The sequence below is a fragment of a genome, unplaced genomic scaffold (genome assembly GCF_019419815.1).
Source record: "Pyrus x bretschneideri cultivar Hongxiangsu unplaced genomic scaffold, Pyrus_bretschneideri_v1 Contig12, whole genome shotgun sequence".
Lineage (NCBI taxonomy): Eukaryota > Viridiplantae > Streptophyta > Magnoliopsida > Rosales > Rosaceae > Pyrus > Pyrus x bretschneideri.
In genome coordinates this window covers 5231521-5245117 of record NW_025999413.1, presented here as the reverse complement: position 1 = coordinate 5245117, position 13597 = coordinate 5231521, and the positions used below count along the sequence as shown (strand labels likewise).

General features: G+C 37.7%; 2 protein-coding genes across 3 annotated transcripts; one reads left to right on the top strand and one right to left on the bottom strand.

Annotated features, from left to right (window-relative positions):
• The first annotated feature begins 3530 nt into the window (after positions 1-3530).
• On the top strand, positions 3531-6515 carry LOC103944473 (equilibrative nucleotide transporter 3-like). 2 transcript variants are annotated; one of them, XM_009354935.3, is made up of 9 exons: positions 3531-3572; positions 3693-3797; positions 3972-4127; positions 4234-4377; positions 4489-4594; positions 4697-4872; positions 4962-5122; positions 5546-5804; positions 5887-6515. In XM_009354935.3, the coding sequence occupies exons 1-9, from the start codon at positions 3531-3533 to the stop codon at positions 5992-5994; spliced, it is 1257 nt and encodes a 418-aa protein (XP_009353210.2). In that variant the 3' UTR covers positions 5995-6515. The 2 variants fall into 2 exon arrangements, with proteins under 2 accessions (XP_009353210.2, XP_048433530.1); XM_048577573.1 differs by having other exon boundaries at positions 4959-5122.
• Positions 6516-8448: 1933 nt separating this feature from the next.
• On the bottom strand, positions 8449-10196 carry LOC103944472 (uncharacterized GPI-anchored protein At4g28100). The gene is made up of 2 exons (XM_009354934.3): positions 9044-10196; positions 8449-8972 (listed from the first exon to the last, which is right to left on the bottom strand). Exons 1-2 carry the CDS (start codon positions 9692-9694, stop codon positions 8637-8639), a joined length of 987 nt encoding a protein of 328 aa, XP_009353209.2. The 5' UTR covers positions 9695-10196; the 3' UTR covers positions 8449-8636.
• Positions 10197-13597: the final 3401 nt, after the last annotated feature.

Genomic DNA, 13597 nt, shown 5'->3' with positions numbered 1-13597 from the left:
AACAATCTATAACTCACCTAGTACTTACCTGAGCGTCCATAGCGTCAAATCACAATATGCATACTATACTAACTTATAGTCTAAGTATAAATCAATAGGCATGTCATTTCAATTATAATTTCATTTAAATCGATTTTCTGGGAAAAATCCCAAGTATATAGGTATATACGGAAAACCAAAAGCCCACTCACTGGTATGTGGAAGGGTTGTAGCCCCCAAGCCTTGATTGACTACGCTCAACCTGAGGATAGGTTTCACCTATATGCGAAACAACTATATTAAAGCACATAAACGACACTAGCTAATAACTTCTCATACATTGCTCAAATGGGGTGTTTGAATATACCAACGTGATCTACTCAACACCACGAACATTCTCATATTTGTAAAATAATTTTTGGACCATCCACGCACCGGCAAGGGCATGGCCAGACGCACCCTCACGCGCGGCCAACCCTGACGGAAACTTAACTGCCGTTAGGAATATTCCGTTAAACATACCTGACGCCGTTAATCGCTATTAGGAATATTCGGTTAAAGTTGACAGAATATTCTCCTTTCTTCTCCGGTGGATCGCCGGACTCCGCCGCCGACCGCCGTCTGTGTCACCGGAAACTGGAAAGTTTTCAAAGCTTGATATCTTCGCCATTTCTCAACCAAATTTCATGAAATTTGTACCAAAATGAAGCTTAGGATGAGAATTTGGAGTCCTAAAACCAACGGAATCTCGCCGGAAAAATTCGAGGAAACCGACTAAACCCTGCAACTAAATAAACCCGGGTGTTTTTACGTCAAAACCACTCCAAAATTGAACCCACGTGCTTGAAAAGCAAGAGTATTACCTTCTTAAGTCTCAAAACCACTTAAAACCCTCGCGATCACGTCGGAGGAAAATCATCCCTCACCGGAGTTTGGGTAACTTGAGTTCCCATGAACCATTCGTCGTCCCAAAGGTATCACTCAACTCGTGAAGTCACGAGGAGTACGATGGTGGTCTTAAACACCTTGATTTGTGAGAGATGACGAGAATTGAGGAGATGACCGTACGAGTGTACAGACGAATGGAAAAAATCCGAGAGGGAGGAGAGAGAGAGAGAGGGTCAACGGGATTGGATGTGTGTGTGTGTGTGTAGTCCTAGTTGGGAACAAAACAACCAACCACAAACTAGGACAAATTTAGTTCCAATTGGGTCCAAACAATTAGGACTTAGCATAAATTGGACCACAACCAAAACATATCACCCACAACACCAAGGCAATTTAGTCTTTTCACACCATCAATAAAAATAATTCGGGACGGGCTGTCACATATGTGCACTTCTTAAAATATCCCATTTATCTCGATGGGAGCAAAAAATTATAATGCTACAACAGCAGATATAGTAAGCAAAATAATATGAAAAGGGAAAGAGCAGGGGGGATTGTTACAAAGTAATCATAACAAATGCGTCGTATAGACGTCAAGTGGCTGATATTATCCCTCCATAACTGGAACTTCTTGTTTAGGTCTTTTGTTCTTCTTTGCATTGTTATTTTGGCACAAATCTTTTTAGTTCTTAAAAAGAAACAATTTGAGAAAACTCAATTGTCCAAAATGAATTTTCTAGATCTGTGAATTTATCAACATCAAGCTCTAAAAAATGAACAAATTGTTGTGAGAATTATGCATGATAAAAACTATGATTTTTTTTTTTTTCTTATGATCAACAAGTAGAAGATGATAGATAGTATATAACTTAAGACTACCCGTCCGAGTATTTTGATGACCCTTACCTGTCTTTGGCTTTCAAGCTTATGCATCTCTCTTTAAATATGTAATTATCTCGTGGATGCAACTAATGCATATATTAGATACACTTCACATGTCCTTGAGATTCATAGAGGCATACCAATATTTTCTGGCGATCTACGTTCTTATTCAACTAATACTTCACTGAGGAGCTGTTATATCCGTATACTTAGAAAGGAAAAATATAACATGATAGGAGCATTATCTTTCAAACTTAATTTGCCTCTAAAACTTGTTTGCAAAAGTCATATATAAATAAGCCTTGTAGTTACAACAAAGCTCACTCCAAAGATCCTAAGTTACTCGGTATCGAAATATCTGTTGATATATTTGTAAATTCCATCGTCGATATTTCTGTGAAGATCAAATACTTAAAACCTTGTGTACGACATGTTTTTCATTTTGGTCACAACCCTTTTAAGAATCCCATGAAGTATTAAATATAGTATTACCAATGTGAATGCGGAAGTGGATGAGAGAGAAACAGGCATCGTGACGGCAGCGTCAACGCCCTCTAAATTGTGAACGCAGAAACGTCCCTTTTCATGGACTTTCACTCCTTTCTGTCTTTTTATGGAAACCCAAATAACCGGCCATAAACGTCCAAATCCTCTTCAATTCGAGCCTTTAAATTATTCTTCTTTAATTTTTCAAATTTTAATTTTAATTTTCTGTTGCGATTATTAAGATGTTTTCCCGGGAAATTAAATGCGGTTGACATTTAATTTTGGTCATTGAATTGTATTGGATTGGATCATTATCTCATTGCGATTCCTGAATTTTAACGACTTTGATGAATGAATGAATGACTGCATGCATTCAACGCTGGATGCCACAATGCCAGAAGAAGTTAAACGCAAACATAGGATTTGAGTTTTACACGTGCAACCAAACACCCGCGAGTTCTTATTTCTGGGTTTGCACAGCTGACGGCTCATAGGATTCCATTCTTGATAGAAAAGGGCCTTTTTTCCTCATTGGATATGTAAGATACTAGAGAATCAAATTGCACGTAAATTTCAGATTCTGATAAAACAATCCACAGAGTCACAGTCCATTCCATACATATCAAATCCCACCCACCTTCTTCTAAGAGTAAGTTTCTATTTCTCTCTCCCCCTCTCCTTTTGTGGATAAAGCTTTGGTTTTGCATGTTTATGAAACATAATGGTGAAAGAAAGTCAAAGGTGAGTGCTTGGTTTTTTGTTGCATCCACTAACCTGTAACGGGTTTGTTTAGCTTACAACTTTTGTTGCTTCTTACATCATAGAATTAAAATTTAAGATGTTGAGAATAACATATATTGTTTGTTTTCACCCAGAGATATCCTAAATTAGTTTAGTTCATGGTGGAGGGGAATCCATACATGAGTGTTTAAGAATGATGACACATTGTCATATTCAACTGACCTAACTTACATATGCGTACATTGTTCTATTTTACAATGAAACTTCTGGCTAAAAGTCTACAAATTCAATTTTGAAGTTCGAAATAATTTATAGATAAAGATGGACCAATACTTAGTTAAATGTCTAATGCCTTCTCGACAAGATTGAGCAGAAACTTTGTTGCCAGAGCAGCAAATTTAAGATGAATAGCCGGAGATAATCACTGTAAACTAGCCATTGATGAATAATTTCCAAAAAAAACTACTTCTAATCATGTGGGCTATTATATATTGCTGTGCTAATTAGCCATGGGCATTCGCTATGTAGGGAAAGCTGGTTGAAAGGAAGCAGTAATGGCAAGCCCTGATGTAAATGCACCCCCACCAAAGCTTGAGGTTTGCTGCCCTTTCTTTTGTTTCCTTTACGCTACAACGAATTTGTTGCACCCAAGTTCGAATCCGCCTCCCGATTAGCGTAGAATCAATTCCTTATAAGGATTTGTTCTCTAATTGTAGGGGAAGTATGCTGCAATGGTAGTGTGTTGGCTTCTTGGAAATGGATGCCTCTTTTCATGGAACAGCATGCTCACAATTGTAGATTACTATGTTTACTTGTTCCCGGTAACTGCCCGAATAAATCAATTTTTGTTCTCACTATTCCTGTTAGTTCATAATCTCCCGTATTTGCTTTTGAATCATGTGAAAGTAGGCAGTGTGTTTGGACAGTTTGTTACATTTGAAGTTAGATTAAATGCCTCATCCCTTAAGTTTTGTTTCCTTTTTTTTCGGGTGCAGCGGTACCATCCCTCGAGGGTACTTACAGTGGTATACCAGCCATTCGCAGTTTTAACAATCATTGTACTGTCATACCATGAGGCAAAGATCAATACGAGGAAGCGAAACCTATTAGGATACATTCTGTTTTTCTTAAGTTCTCTGTTGGTGCTAGTTGTAAGTTCCCTTCAAATCTCCAAAGACAATATTTTCAGTATACTTTTTAAGTTCACAAAATGTTAGCATTGGTTAAGCCTTTAAAATTTTCTTGATTCTGGTACAGTTGGATTTAGCCACATCCGGGAAAGGAGGTCTTGGAACTTTCATCGGAATTTGTGCAATTAGCGCTGTCTTTGGAATTGCAGATGCTCATGTACTAGGAGGAATGGTTGGAGACCTCTCTTTCATGCCAGTAGAGCTCATCCAAGTCAGTATTGTTTCTTTCCACAATTTCACGTTCGGTGCTAAATATTTGTTGTCCTTCGTGTTTACGAAGTTGTTATAAATTTCTGAGTATCTCTTGTTTCAAACTTTTCAGTCTTTCCTTGCTGGTTTGGCTGCATCAGGAGCTCTAACCTCTGCTTTGAGGTTGATTACAAAGGCAGCATTTGAGAATTCCCAAAATGGTCTTAGAAAGGGAGCCAGTAGGTTTTTTAGTTCTCAGTTTTTGATATTTTGTTGAACATTTTACGGTTTTCTTTTGGACCTCTAACTAAAGACTGTTTATTTTTCACTGTCCGCTGCAGTTTTGTTCTTTGCCATCACTTCATTCTTTGAGCTTCTCTGCATTCTCCTCTACGCTTTTTCTTTTCCAAAACTGCCAATTGTTAAGTACTATCGCTCTAAGGCAGCTTCCGAAGGATCTAAAACTGTTTCAGCTGACCTTGCCGCTGGTGGCATCCAAACATTGGCTGAAGCAACAGTATGTTATTTTGTCCATTATTTGCTTACAAAGTTTTCCAAGCATTCATGTTCTAATGTTCTGCAAAAAAACACCCCAATTTGAAGCAGGATGAGGAGAATCTTAGAGAATGTGATCGACTTGGAAACAAACAGTTGTTGCTTCAAAACATTGATTATGCACTTGACATGTTTCTAATCTATACACTCACTTTGTCAATATCCCCCGGATTCTTATCAGAGGACACTGGATCTCACAGTTTGGGAACATGGTATGTAGTGAACATAATCTATCACATGTTTGCGTCTCAGATCTTACCAGTGCTCCTTGAACTTATGACTTTCTTTCGGTTTTCCATCTTGACTTTCAATTTGATCTTCTGATCCCCATATCTTTTAAGATGTGCTAATAATTTCACTCACCATCAAATTTATTGCAATTTTCGTTAGTTTTCCCCTCCTTGAATGGACGAAAGTAACACTCAATTTACAGAAAAATTGACAGATTTGAAGGTATGGGGGCATATCCGATCCTAGCAAATGATTAATTAGGGAGCCTCCGAATGAAGTCGAAAGTTCAAGAGGCAAATCGGAATAGAGAACTAATCTTAAGAGGCATTGCCAAAATGTCACCTTTCCCTTATGTTCCATTCAGTTCTATGCTTATATGACTGCACATGCTTTTTCTTCGTCAGGTATGCACTTGTTTTGATTGCACTGTACAATGTGTGTGATCTCATCGGAAGATACATTCCGCTAGTGAAATTCCTGAAGTTGGAATCGCGGAGAGGGCTCATGACCGTCATTCTTTCGCGCTTCTTACTTGTCCCGTGTTTCTACTTCACAGCCAAGTATGGTGACCAAGGCTGGATGATCATGCTGACATCCTTCTTAGGTTTAACCAATGGTTACCTCACCGTCTGCGTCCTTACTTCAGCACCTAAGGGCTACAGGGTTTGTGAACTTCATTTTACTAAAACCTAACAGTTTTTTCGAGTTGAAAGTAAAGACTTGTCGGATTTTTTCTGGTTTGCAGGGGCCGGAGCAAAATGCTTTGGGAAATCTTCTGGTGTTGTTCTTGCTTGGAGGTATACTAGCAGGGGTGGTACTTGACTGGTTGTGGCTTATAGGCAAGGGCTGGTAAAGGATGGATATGGTATTAGCTCACTTGAAGATTGTGATTTTTTTAATGGTCATGATTTCCAGGAGAAAATATGCTGGATTTATGATTCTTTTTTATTGGTGATTCATTGATTAATGAGTAAGAAAACGATAGAGTTTTTTTTTTTTCCTTTTTTTTTTTTTTTTATCACAAGACATTTTTAGGAAGGATGGAAGTAAGTCATTGCTTTTGTCTTGTATTTTGGGACTAGTGAACTGTAATACATGTACAGTAAAATTGTTTTTTGAGGAAATTGGGAATAAAAGGGATTGGCTCCCACTTCACACTTCCCAATTTTGTGACATAAAATTGAACTCGATCAGTTATAAAATCTTTTGATATATTTTTTTTGCATGTCTATTGTTAGTCATTCTACACAAATGATAAAAATAATTGCGCTACTAAGGATTAGTTAAGTTGATAAGAATTATTTTCTTCGCTAGTTCAAGATTTAAGTTTGAATCTGATCACTGACAATATCTCTTGGTAAGCGATGAAAATCAAAAAATAGCTAAGACTTCCTTTGTAAATCATCCAGACACTTATGATATGCTCTGACTTTAGATAGGTCAACTTCCCCCGCATCTCAACTTTTTGTTAGCAAAAAAAGAAGAAAAGATAAAAGCAATTGCACATTAAACGTACTCTCTTTCCTCTCTCTCTCTCTCTCTCTCTCTCCATTCGCCACTTTTTCTCTTCCCTTGTCCGGCTCTCAATCTCTTCTCTGAGTTCTCTCTCTCCTTCCCCTTCTTCCTCTATATTTCCTCTCCGGCTCCTTCTCTCTCCCCCTCATTTCCAAGTTGAAGAAAAATGATTAGACCAAGTCAAAACCGATCAAACCGACCATATTATCCGGTGCCAACCCATTCACTTTTAGTCATGTGGAGCATCTCCATGAAGATGTCAAAAGATGAAGGTCAAATACTATTTGATGATTGAAGTGTTAAGGTCAATTTTTTGTTCATCCAATCATAATGTTTTTTTTGTTTTGTTATAATATTATTTGTAGGTTTCATTTTTAAAATGAAATTAATTAAAATAAATTTTCATGATTTATCATTCGTGCATTAATGAGATCCACACAACAGAACATTTAAAAAAATTAACTAACAGCATCTTTCCTCATATCTCAAATTTGGCAGCAAAGAATTCTTATGTTAATTCACATAAAGTTGATATATCTGTTAGAGCTCCTTTTAAGTTTAAATTTAATTGTATAACATTCAACTTAATATTTTTCATCTACGTTTAAATATTTTTCATCTACACTACCATTCCACGCGACTAAACCCCTTTCAAATTCAATTTTCCATTTCAATAGAAGAGAGGATGGATCACACAATCCGAAGTTTGTGTGGTTAATTAAGTTTGTGTGGTTACTTCAGCATTTTTGCTCATTTCAATCTGAAGTTTAACGCAAGTGGAGATTGCACAAAGATGAAATAGTTTATAGTATTTGTCCAATCAAACCAAACCAAACCAAAATTGAATCCAAACACGATACTCAATGTAAACACAAAAACATTTATCCAATGGAGGACAAAGACAATCATTCATCCGCAATTCGCTCCCTATAACATGTGAAACTGCATTTTCATCCTCCAGATTCCAAAAACAATTTATAAATTAATCCATTTCTAGTTCTTCCTCAAGTTACAATGTCCTGGGTTTTATAATCCAAAATATTAGGTCCAAAATTTTGCATTTACTGTGCGACCAACATACTCAGTTTTGGGGAGTTTCTATGTTATAAATGAGCATTGGGCACCCCCTATTTCTTTACTTCTCTTGCTCCTTTCCCTTTGGGTTCTTAAATCCCAAATGATTTACCATTAATGCAACTCCAGAAATTCCCAGTACCATGAACAAAATCAATCAAAATAATATTTAATGCAAGTGATTTACCATTATAGCGATTACTCTTGCTCCCAAGCCTTCACTCAACATCTTTCACGTAAAAACCCCCAAGTCCCAAACAATGTTTACCACAAATTCCCATAAGGAACTTCAGAATGTCTGCATGACGATATTTTAAAACAATCATGCACTTCGCTCGACTGAAAGAGTGGGAGCTCCACTTCTTGTAGTTCCGCTGTATGATTCTAGATTTAGAGGGCAATTCAACGACGATCTTGACAAAAATTTGGAACTCTGTTCACAGGACCTCCGCTTTTGGAACTTTTCATGTGACGTCGTATGATTAGTTTGAGAAATTATTACTTTAGGGTCCCAATTTCACATAAGTTCGTCTTCCATGATTCGGAACTCAGTTATCAAATTTTCTCACCAAAAGTGTCCTTTCCTAACCTATATACTATATAGCACTCATATGTTATTCAAAAAAATTTCACTTCAACCAACCCCTTATTAGGTAAATTCTGGATTTTGGCAGAAAGAAGAGGTTACAAATCGCAGAGGTAAATAAAGAAATGTGGGTAAATGAAATAAGACCTTCCCTGCTGTACTACTGCAATTTTGACTACAATTTGGAAACCGAGCTGAAATTTTTACAGTGGGAAAAATGACAAAAACAACCCAACAGCCCCGTATTGTCCACTAGCATCACGTGACCCGACACGACAGGACAACCAAAAAATTGGGCAGAACCACACCCCCGGATTCCCTTAGACAAACAGAGACGCCCAAATGATCAGGGGTAGAATCGGAAACAATAAAATGGACGGCGATGATGCGGCGAACCCTTGCCCCTTCTCGATCTGCAGCGAATCGACGGCAAGCGGCATGTTCTCCTGGTCCGGGCTACACATGTTCTCGTGCGGCGGGTGCGCACTGTACATTATGGCGCGCAGCACGGCGGAAACGGTCGGAATGTACGCCGTTTTGTTCCGGGCGAGGAGCCACGTCAGCCCCATGAGCTGGCAGTCACGGTTGAACATCTTGTTCGCTCTCTCGCTCGTGCTCCTGTCCCCCGCCGTTCCGTTCTTGCTCCCTCCCTTGAGCTGTAATTAGATGGCAAGTCAGAGGGCATTCTGATAGTTAAAAAAAAAAAAAAAGGAATCATTTTTTATACCTTCTGGACAGCGCCAAGGCACTTGGTGCAGCCGGAGTATGAAGAGTTGCGGCAGTTCTTCTCGAGATTCCTGAGGGCGGCGGTGGGGGTGGCGTTGTGGAACCCTTGCGACACGTTGAAGGCGGCGGGGCAGCTGAGGGATCCGATCTGGTGGAGCCGGATTCCGCAGAAGCACAGAACGGCGTCGCAGCTGGCGTTGGGTTGAGGAATCCGGATGTTCCGGCTGACGAGCGAAGACTGCAGCGAGTTGACGCACTTCTGCGAGTCGTCCGGCATCATCGGTTGGTCGGGCACCGCCGACGGATCCGGAGCCGAGGAGGGGAGCTCAAGGGCTGATCTGGCGTGGGCGGCGAAGAGCCAGGCGGCTAGAACGGGGCAGCATCGGCTCCGGTCGAGGTTTCGGCCGCATGCTTGGCTGACGCCGCCGAAGAGCTCAGCGGAGAGGTCAAGGTGGCAGGTCTGGGTCGGGTTCTGGGTTGGGAAGGCGGGGACAGTGTTGGGAGTGGAGTTTTCCCCCGGTTTGAGCGGCTGCGGGTTACCGGTCACAGGTTCGGCGAGTAGACCCGCGAAGGAAATGTGGAAGCTGGATGTTAATAAGAGGAGGAGGAGGAGGAAGAATGTGAGAGAGGAGGTGGGAAGAAATGATGACATTTTGGAGTAAAGTTGTTTTGTTTGTTTTGGAGAAAAATGATTAAAGGTGAGGACTTTAAAATCTGGTTTTGTTTTTTGTTTGAGAAAGGTGACAACTTTATGGTTTGTTTTTCGAAATTATGAACTGGGAAAAGTTGGAAAAAAACAAGGAAAGGAAGAGATTCTGAAAATATTCAGAGGCGAAGAAAGGCTGCACTTGCTCTCTTCTCCTCAAACCTAAACAGAAGTAAAGCCACAAACTTTGAACAGAGATTAGAGTGAGAAGTGGAATTAGTAGAAACCCAGATGAAAAGACTAGTTTTCTTCTTCTTCTTCGGTTTCTATCTCTCTTTCTCTCTCTAGAAGAGGGAGTTTCTCTCTCTGGAAATGGTGTTGTGTGATGCTGATGGGGGATTATGATCCAGATGAAAAGGTAACCGTGAGCTCTCGATTTATGCAGAGAGACGCTCTGTGTACTGCACTGTGAGTGTGGAGTTCACGCAGCAAAGTGGGCTCTCAAAAATTTGGATTATACAATATTATAAAAGAGTACTCCTTTTGGGTTCAATAATTTTATAAGATTAGAGAACAAGGGGGGGGGGTCCATGAAAAATAGAAGATATTCGTTTGGTGGAACCCTAGAGAGAGAGAGAGAGAGAGAGAGAGAGAGAGATGGCAGTAGTACTGGGTTTTAGCATGATAGAAAAGGCTGTATAAAGATTTGGAAGGACGTGGTGTCTTTTTCCTTTTCATTCTCTATCCTCCTCAAACAACTGACAAGTGCTCTCACTCATTTTTCATAATTTTGAGTGATTGACGAAATGGCTAATTGGCTATATAGTTTTTTTTTTATTTTTAAATATTACTCTTTAGTTTTCGATCTTCATTCTCATCTTCTAATGTTGTGTAATGATGAAAATCGTTAACTTTTAGTTCTCTGTTTAATGATTAACTTTTCAAAAATTAATCAAATTAGTATTTAATTAAATAACATAGTTAATTTATTAATTAAATAACCGTTAGATGACTAATGATTAAACATGAGTTTTATTCACACTCCAAGTATGAAAAATATTTACCATCTTAAAAGAGGAAAAAACAAAGTCTTTGTCTAAAGAAATGCCTTGAGAAATGATTGATGTATAGAACCTTTAAATGAGATAATGCTTTTTCAAATTTGGTTAATTTTAAGTAGAGTTGTTCTTTAAAGGATGTCATGTATAGAAAACAAATGGGTTGAATCATAATGCTGCAAGATGAGAAAAGTCAAGTAGGTAATATGAGGATTTTCAAATGAGAATGTTAGCACTCTTCCATCTTAAAATTGGTACTCTCACCTCAACTCAAGTAAAGAAAATTATATAGCACGTAAATGCATATGTATATTGCTGAATTAACGATTGGTTAACCGTTGAAGAATTTTGAGAAATTTAATGAGTGAATTAATTTGAGCCACTATATAGACGTATAGTAGCATGACTCTTGAAGCAAAGATTTCCTTTGTTGCTACCAAGGGTCATGAGGAAAGAAACTTGCATGCATCGTGTTCATAACTCTTCTTTCTGTATCTCTGTGATCATGACTAAATATTGAGATGTGGATAGATTGGATATGTATCTGGTATTCTAGTGCAGACAAGTTCTTGAGCCAGTGAATCACATTTTGAGCTAATGAGATCTTATTTAGTGTTATGAAGTATAAACCAAGCAACGAAGGACTGAGCCAATTTAGTCATTCGTCCTATTCATGTGGGTACTGTTAGGGCTGGAGATTAAATTTGTAGATAAAATTTGTAAAATGATTTGTCACCAATAGAAATGAGCACGTATATCAACGTTAAGTAATAACTCAATTATCAACTTTTATTCCATTTAGTTTACAAAATTTTATCTACAAATTTTTTTCCCATTCTCATTAGTGATATATTATTTAGTTTGTAAATTTTGTTTATAAATTTAATTTTCTAACGTTACCCAAATGTAAAATTAAGATAGCCATAGTTAATAATATGCAGCTAAAAGGGGATAAAAGTGAAAAAAGAGAGAGAAAAGAGGAAAATAGAGTTTTGTATATTGAAACTTGTGCATGAAAAAGGAAAGCAAATTGAGCAATTTCAGTTTTGGAAAGGGAGGCATCGTTCTAGGGATTTGACCGTTTCTGTGCTGAACTCTTTCAACCAAGCAGCACATGAATGACCTTGAGCGTTTGATAGAAACTGGTTAATTTACTGGGTAACAGCTGTGTGCCTGCGGGACAGCCAAAAGCACACAACTTTTTCCACATACATTATTTTTCTAAAGATAACATAAAGTAATATAGTTGCTCAGAGAGTAAGAGAAGACTATACATTGCAGTTCACATGGAAACGGAATGCCCACTCTCCAAATTTTCAAAGAGTACCTACATGTACTTGAATTGAAATACATATTTCATAAAGTCCAATGATCAGTAGTCACTTAGTTTCAGTTGGTAAATTAACGGTCAATATGAATCGAAGTTGAGTGCTTGTACTCAAGATAAATAATTTTTGTATAAGCAGAAAGCAAAATTGTAATGTCTTAAAATGGTGTCCATTAGATTTATATATATATATATATAATACTTGGCTTCCTTCGTATATATGAAGTTATCGTTGCTAATTTAATGTGTATAAAAGTTATTTCCTGTTTTTTTTTTTTTTTACTAACTACTTTTACATACATACATACACATACATATACATATATATATATATATATATATATATATATCAGACGTGAGTTGCATATAATGAATGAGTCAAATAGTGTTCATTCAGCCTTAGTAGGGTTAATTAACCTAAAAAAAGCCTTGCATGGGTTAATAGCGAAATTCCTTTTCTACAAAAGGACAAATTAGCACAAACGCAAGTAGGTTCCTACTCACAGAAAAGATAAAGAGTGTGGGGATCATATGTATACGCAAAGGTAAACAAACAGTCCAAAGCACAAATGAAAAATATAACTTGTTATTAAGACAAGACAAACATAAAGGACGAATCAAGCAAAAATTATTCCAACCAAAAGTTCCTTTGGGAAAAGCTAATCCTCTCTCGTTTGCCCCACATACTTTCTTTACCTGCATTTTAAAACTTTGATTTGTTAAAGCCTTGAGCTTTTTTTCTCCTTTGGGTGTTGGGATGCGTCTTTGGGTCCTCCCATTTGAAAATTATTGTCTATGTAACTGCACAACGTAGGGTTTGAGTAACAAACCACTTCGTCTTAAAAAATAAAAAAGCTAATGCATGGACTTAACTTTTTCTTTGAGTCAAGATTATTATAAAACGAGATTAGGTTTAAAAGCAAAAAGAAGATTCTTGCAAAGTTAACTTCTTGGTAATGGAGGTTGAAAAGTAGGAGAGGAAAACCGTAAAAGGTTTAATCATGGTGTTGCATATATAGACAATGTGGTCAAATATTTGTATAGCCTAGTAATAGCACGGTTGTTGTCCGGTATTGGCATGCTGTACGAAAAGGAAAGGCATGGTGTCTTATATTTCTGGAGAGGCAGTGCTGGCCCTTGTTGATTGCAAGGTTAAGAATTAGACCATGCGTACTTAAGATTTTTGAATTGAATGAAAGCGACCTCACCAACAAGGCCCCGTTTTGCAAGGATAAAAAAAAAACATCTATCGTACACAGTTTTACTTTATAAAGAGATTGTCTCCACAACTTGAACTTGGGACATTTGAAAAGGAGCAACATTTTTGTTGTGCCAAGACGTGCCCTCATACTTTTGAATTGAATAAAAACAATAATAATTAAAGAACAAAAATGAACAAGAGTGTGCAGAGAGAAAAAAAAATGATATGTAAATATAATTACTCATTGTATTAAATACGAGATAGCTGATTGTACACTAAATCATCAATCGAAATTATACGGTTGGATGAGGAATTGTATGATA